The sequence below is a fragment of the Cebus imitator genome, unplaced genomic scaffold (assembly GCF_001604975.1).
Source record: "Cebus imitator isolate Cc_AM_T3 unplaced genomic scaffold, Cebus_imitator-1.0 Scaffold198, whole genome shotgun sequence".
In the NCBI taxonomy this organism is placed as follows: Eukaryota; Metazoa; Chordata; class Mammalia; order Primates; family Cebidae; genus Cebus; species Cebus imitator.
This window is the reverse complement of record NW_016107513.1, coordinates 2,178,099-2,185,545: the sequence shown is the minus strand read 5'-3', so window position 1 is coordinate 2,185,545 and position 7,447 is coordinate 2,178,099. Positions and strand designations below refer to the sequence as shown.

The window sequence follows — 7,447 nt, the reverse complement described above, 5'->3', positions numbered from 1 at the left end:
CCTGGGCTCAAGTGATTCTTCTGCCTCAGCCTCCTGAGTAGCTGGGACTACAGGTGTGTGCCACCACACCCATCTAATTTTTGTATTTTTAGTAGAGATAGTGTTTCACCATGTTGGCTAGGACGGTCTTGATCTCTTGACCTCGTGATCCACCTGCCTTGGCCTCCCGAAGTATTGGGATTACAGGCGTGAGCCACAGCACCCAGCCAAGACCTTATCTCTTAAAAAATAAAAAATAAAAAAAAAGAAAAAGGAAACAAAATATCTATATTGTAACGTTAAAATTGACTTCTGGGGAACGTAACCTACAAAATTAATTTAGAATGTGAAAAAAGCCATATAAACATTATTCATCTATTCATTGCTAAGTTGGTAGGAGTAAAAATTTGGAAGCAATTTGATGACCTATAATAAGAATAAAGTATTAAATTCTTATTCAATAAACTATTACATACATTTGGATATGATTATGAAGATTATGCAGCAACATGGAAAATCCTTAAAATGTCATGTCTTAAGAGAAAAGAGCTGAAGATTACACCGCCCAAATGGAAAAGATGGAAAGGAAATATATCAAATGTTAACAGCTGTGCTTGGGTAATAGGATGATGAGTTGTTTTTTTTTCTTTCTTTTCTCTCATGATTATTTTAATCAGTTTCCAATTTTATAAATTGGAAAACCAATTGAAAGCACCCAACTGAAAAAGACAAAAAGTTAAAGCCAGAAAGAATGAAGTGCGGTTGCTTTGAAGTTAGCTGTTGTGCGCATAGCTTCATGAGGCATTTCACAGGGGACGAAATCTCAAAACAGTTATTGCAATTTGTCAGGCAATTGCATTTATTCTGAGAGTGATTGGAAAAACAGTGGAATAATAGCACGAGAAACTAGACCCTCCCACCCCCAGCTGCCGGTAATTCAACCTAGGGCTTTAAGAACCAATTTCTGTCCATTCAAAGTGTGCTTGGCCCTGGAGACTGCCTCCCCCAGGCCATTGTGATGGTGATGTCCTGGTCCTCTCAACAGCTCCCTGAGGACCAGGCATTTACTGGCAGAGCCCTGGCAGCTGTCTGGCGTGGGGTTGCGGGTCGTCGGAGACTCACAGCCTGTGCAACGCTGACCTGGAGGTGAACAGTCCCCTTTCTCATACCTACTCCCCAGAGGCAACAGCCCTCTCATTAGGGTACAGTTTCTAATCCAAACAACCATTAATCTTTCTCAGGGTTAAAAGGCCAGGAAAGCAATTTTTGTGCATTCGCGCTATTTTGATACTGTACTTGTCTGTATTTTACAAGAGCAGACTTACTTCATTGACCACTTGAAAACACCCCACAGCTGTGTCCACAGCTACTCGAACAATGGAAGCCCAATACAGCCCTTCCCTTGCACAGAGAGGGACAGGCGTGCAAAACGAGCCAGCTATTTATTGTGGCACTCAAAAATAAATCATAGAAACATGACCTATTTGGAACACATCAGTATTCTGTATCAAAAAATAAATTAGGGATATGCATGTATTTTAAGTGCAAATGCCATCATATTATGATAGTTTTATAAACATAGTATTTTTCAAACTCTTGAATACCATTCTATTAAATGTCCTTGCCTTGGTAAGTATTTTAATCCACATAAAGGGATCTGTGACTCCTAATAATTTTTCTTAAAGGAAATCTATAGAAAAATAGGATACAAAATTAGAAAAAATAATTATCTCTGAAACATGAAAGTGCTTGATTTACAGAAATGGGCCTAATCTATCTTATCCTCTTTTAATAGCTAGTAAGTCACAAAACACGCCTTTTCCATATTCTCTAATTTTAAGGGTCAGAATGATGGGTATCAAGATAAAAACACCAAGGCTTCCTAAATCTGTTTCTTCATGCTTGACCTTTAAATTCTTCCTCTACAGAGTCATCATCAATATGAATACCAAACACTTATCTTGGTGAGTCACATTTAGACGTCTGGCTACTGTTAGCAAAGGCATTGAACATTTGAGAGAGAGAGGGTTAGAATGCATATTTGCATCTCAAATTATTTTACCAATTCAGAATCTCACATTAAGGGCCAGGTAATACATAAAACCTAGTCATAGCATTTTCTCTTTCTTCTTTCTTTCTTTTTTCTTTCTTTCTCTCTGCTTTCTTTCCTTTCTTCTTTCTTTCCTCCTTCCTTTCTTCTTTCATTCTCTCTTTTTTCTTCCTTCTTTTTTTTTGACAGAGTCTTGCTCTATCCCTCAGGTAATACATAAAACCTAATCATAGCATTTTCTCTTTCTTTCTTTGCTTTCTCTCTCTCTCTCTCTCTCCTTCCTTCCTTCCTTTTTTTTCTTTTCTTTTTTTTTTTGAGACAGAGTCTTGCTCTGTTGCCCAGGATAGAGTACAGTGATGTGATCTTGGCTCACTGCAACCTCCACCTCCCGGGTTCAAGTGATTCTCATGCCTCAGCTCCCGAGCCGCTAGGACTACAGGCATGTACCACCATACCCAGCTAATTTTTGTATTTTTTGTAGAGATGGGGTTTCACCATGCTGCCCAGGCTGGTCTCAAACTCCTGGAGTCAAGCAATCCACCCACCTCAACCTCCACTGCACCTGGCCTCATAGCATTTTCAAGCTGGAAGAGGCCTTGGTTGAATGAAGTAAGACTCGGACAAGCTGAAACAAAATCCAGGGCCCTTGAACTTTAGTCTAACGTTCTTCTAATAATGTCATATCACATTGAATAATATAAGCATTCTCGAACTTACCTGGACTGCTTCTGAGGTGGCAGTGATGAGGGAAAAATACGTGTGCGTGTGTATACATATAAGATTTTTCCATGCTAAATATATTTTGAGACTCTCATTAACAACTTTTACTTAAGTTTCCTGAAGAATCTCAGATTGGCAGAGTTTAGCTCTGCATGGCTTCTGCTGTCATCTCCAGGATTCTCCTGAAGAGCTGGAAGAAATTTTAGCTAGCTATGGTCTGCAAGGTATAGCTGAAATTTTATTGGTACTATCTTAAGCCTACATTTTGGGCACTTAGTATAAAAAATCTGAATGTTCTATAGGAATTAAAATTACCCCTTAATGATACAATTTCTAAGTAAAAAATTATACATATATAGCTATTTATACAACATATATTTATGCGTACAAAATTACTGGAATAACATACAAAATTTTTATGTAGCTATCTTTTGGGTGGTATAATATGAACAACAATTTTCTTTTGTGTTTACTTTTGTATTAACTGTTTTTGGTACTGAATATATTTTATGTTCATAGTTAGAGAAAATCCCCAATAAACATTAGTTTAAAATCTCAACAAAATAAAGACCTTCGTGGAGATCAAGTGGCCTAGGCAAGTTGAACGGCACAGTAATGCTTTGCTCATTCTTTAAAAAAGAATCCTGATGTAATTATATTATTTATAAGATTAAAATTTTAACTCAAGTTAAAATGTGAGTAAACCTGCAAGTACTCTGAGATCTATACTGCCAAAGCTTGGGCAGGAAAACCTCAGTGGATTAACTTTTGAAAGGAAAAATGAGCTCTCCAGGTTTCTGTAGCCTGGTAATAAAAGGGAGGAAGATTTTCACACTACTCAGAATCTATTTGCAAGACTGTAATCTAGAACCTACAAAACTGCTTCCTTTCAAATTAATGTATTCAGAGCGCCAGAAATATTTTTCCAGAGGAAATAACTATGTAGGATGTTACTTTTTTTTTTAAAAAAAGAACAATTTATTCACCAGAGTCTCTAATATTTTGTCCTTGTGCATTTGTTTTTACCTCTTAAAGATGTTACTAGGATTTTTATAAAATAAATCTGACCTAAAACATTAAAATGACATTTTCTTTCCTTTCCCTCCCCTTTTGTAAAAATTAGAAAACTAATATATATACTTGTAACAAATCCAAACAATACTGAAGTTTGTAAAATAAAAAATGAGGCTGGGCTTGGTGGCTTATGCCTGTAATCCCAGCAGTTTGGGAGGCCGAGGTGGGTAGATCACTTGACCTCAGGAGTTTGAGACCAGCCTGGGCAACATGGCGACACCCCATCTCTACAGAAAAATACAAAAATAAATAAATAAATAAATTAGCCAGGCATGGTGGTGCATGCCTGTAGTCCCAGCTACTTGGCAGGTTGAGGTGGGAGGATCACTTGAGCCCAGGAAGTGGAGGCTGCAGTGAGCCGTGATTGTACCACTATACTCCAGCCTGGGCAATAGGAGTAAGACCCTATCTCGAAAAATAAATAAATAGGCTGGGCACAGCGACTCACATCTGTAATACCAGCACTTTGGGAGGCTGAGGCAGGAGGATTGCTAGAGGTCAGGAATTTGAGACCTGCCTGGCCAACATGGTGAAACCCCGTCTCTACTAAAAATACAAAAAATAGCCAGGCATGGTGGCGGGGCCCCTGTAATCCCAGGTAATTGGCAGGCTGAGGCAGGAGACTCACTTGAACCCAGGAGGTGGAGGTTGCAGTGAGCTGAGATCGCACCATTGTACTCCAGCCTGGGTGACAGAGCAAGATTCCATTAAAAAATAAATAAATAATAAATAAATAAATAAAATAAAGTGAACATTTTCTCTTAATTCCGCATACCCCAAATTCCATTTCTCCAGTGATAACTTTTAACATTTTGATGTGTATCTTTCTTTTGTATGTATATATAGATATATGTTTATGTATAATTGAAAAAGTAAAAATCAGATCATACTAATATATAATTATTTGGTAACTTGCTCTCTGCCAACTTCCCAGTATATGATGGACACATTTCCAAGAGCTTTACTTCATCTTTATTAACAGTACCATAGTATTCCACTGTCTGGTATACTATAAATGATCTATATACCAATAATGAATGTTTAAGGTTGTTTCAAATTATTTATTACTAGAAAAGTGCTCCCATAAACATTTTCGCCATGCTTCTGTATGTACTGGTGCTAGTGTTTCTATCAGATAAATTTCTAGACATGCAGTGAGTTACTAGGCATAGGAAATATAATTTACACTTTTGATAGATACTGAGTTTTTGTTCATTTGCTACATGGAGCAGGGGCAGAGTATTCTGTGGGGTTTGGGACAGGAATACTGACCTCCGAAGTCTAGCCTGGGGATCTAACATAGTGGTCATTTGTCCAGCCTGTTTTATGGAAGGAACTGGACTCTGAGTTCAGGGAATTTCTTGCAAGATAAATTTATATCCCTCCCATAACTGGTAACAGGTAAATTATGTGCAAAGATGAAAAGACAAAGCCTTAGCTAGATAAGCTCTCAGCACTACAGTGGCCAGTGGTAATTCTTGCAGTTAAAATGACAATTAATACAGTTTCATTGAAGCTTCAAACAGAGCAGTCAGATCCTCTTCTGACTGGGGACGGGGTGCAAGCTTGGTGACCCTTCCCTGAAACAGTAAATGAAAGGAGTTACCCAGGGCTTTGAAAAGACAGTTTGCAAAAGCTACAAAGTTATGGAAATTAACTTGGTCCTAAGAATCAATGACTTGATAGATGCCGTATCTTTAAAAATGGTATTTCTTATATACTTCATATGAGTTGATCCCCAACTCAGAGGTTTATCATATAATACGTCTTTTCCCACAGAGCTTTGAAAAGCCACTTCCCCTTGCCTTAGGTCCTGGGAACAGCCTTCTGCCCCAACAAACCTTGGGAGAAACACCCCTATCATGACCAGGTAGGTCAGTCAACAACCTCGGCCAGCTTCTCTGTACACACAGAGCTCTGTTCTGGGCACAGTGAAGGAAGAGAGAACTGGGTCATCCCTGACACCTGAGAACATAAATCTTGCAACCTGGACTTAAGGTGTATTCAAAAGGACTTCAGTAGAACATTAACTTTCAGGCTATGTGCAACAAGTGACTCCTTTTTTTTTCCCTATTAACTAAGGTTTTATCACTACATTCCCAAGAAAATCCAGTGATTTGTTAATTTCTCCAATGATTAGTGAGTCAATTCAGCAAAGACACCCAGCATATCCTACTGCTATTTATACTCTGGTCAGTAGCTTCTCAGGGACAGGGGCTAAAAGGTACAGTGATGACTCCCCTGGGGCCTGCATGAAACTGAGGAATGTCCATTTTGAGGTTCCATTTTCATGGGTCTCTGGACATGTTTTCTGTTGCTGGCACGTGTTTGGGAGTGTAGTTGGTGGAAGGGAAGGCTGTGAGGCCAGGGGTGCAGCTGTGTGCACTGCTCTCTGCCCTGCATCTACCGAGGGCTTGACACAGTAAGCAGCTGCTCAACAGTTTTCTGCTGAATTAGTGAGGATGGTGGGGAGGGGGATACTGGCATCTCAAAGTTCACATATACAAGACAGAACTCTGACTCCTCCACCCCACCACTCCTCTCATTTTCTCATCTCAGGAATGACACCTAGTAGCTCAGGCAAAACTCTCCAGTTTTGATTCCCCTTTCCCTTGCACTGCAAGTTCAACTCCTCAGCAAGGCTGCCAGTCCTACCTCCAAAACGAAGCCCCAGTCGGAGCACTTCTCACCTGTGGTATTGCAACTGGAATCCAGGGCACTGCTGTCACTCGCCTGTCCAGCTTGAAATGCTTCCTAAAGGGTCTGTTTCCACTTTTGCTCCACTCTTGTCCCCCAGAGCTCATTCTACCCACAGCAACCAAAGTGATTTTTTTTTCAGTATAGACTGAATCCTACCATTCCTGTGCTTAATGCTCTCAGATAAATTTCTGTGGCAATTACAACAGAAACATGGCCTCTAATATTACCTTCATCTGGCTCTATTTTCCATCCCATCTCTGAAGCCTCACTTAGTTCCAGCATCCCTTTTAAGTTCCTTGAACATGCTAACCTTGACCCTGCCTCAGGGCCTTCCCCTCTGCCTGGAAGGCATTACCCTACCATCATGCACCTTCCCAACACTCTGGCTGGAGTTCCCTCCACACTTTCCCCATGTGATCACTCTCTCCTCATTATGCAGGTTTTCCTTCACATACTAATCATTATCTGAAATGATTTCATTTATATCTTATTTATAGAGGTTCACTGTCACCCCTCACTAGAAGGTAAGCTTCACAAGGAAGAAAATTTATTTTCCTTCTCTTAGTATACCATACAATGCATTGTATACAGTAGGAACTCAATCAGTATTTGTCAGGTAAAAGGAATGAAAAGAAAAATGGATGTATTTTAAAAAATTAACTCAAAATGGATTAAAAACCTAAATGTAAGAACTAGAAACCTAAAACTCTTAGAAGAATAATTAGGGAAAAACCTTCATGATGCTGGATTTGGTAATGATTTCTTCAATATAAAACCAGAAGCACAGGGAGCCCCAGAACAGTGGCTCAACCTTGTGATCCCAGCATTTTGGGAGGCCAAAGCGGGTGGATCACTTGAGGTCAGGAGTTCAAGACCAGCCTGGCCAACATGGTGAATCCCTGTCTCTGCTAAAAATACAAAAAA

General features: G+C 39.5%; 1 protein-coding gene across 8 annotated transcripts in view; it reads right to left on the bottom strand.

Annotated features, from left to right (window-relative positions):
• Positions 1–4,777: 4,777 nt before the first annotated feature.
• Positions 4,778–7,447, bottom strand: part of ADHFE1 (alcohol dehydrogenase iron containing 1) — a 36,376-nt gene continuing 33,706 nt past the window's right edge. For all 8 annotated transcript variants that reach the window (XM_017547484.2, XM_017547483.2, XM_017547489.2 and 5 more), the window contains one exon: positions 4,778–5,403. In XM_017547484.2, the coding sequence (XP_017402973.1) occupies positions 5,320–5,403 (84 nt within the window). In that variant the 3' untranslated portion in view covers positions 4,778–5,319. The remainder of the gene's footprint in view (positions 5,404–7,447) is intronic.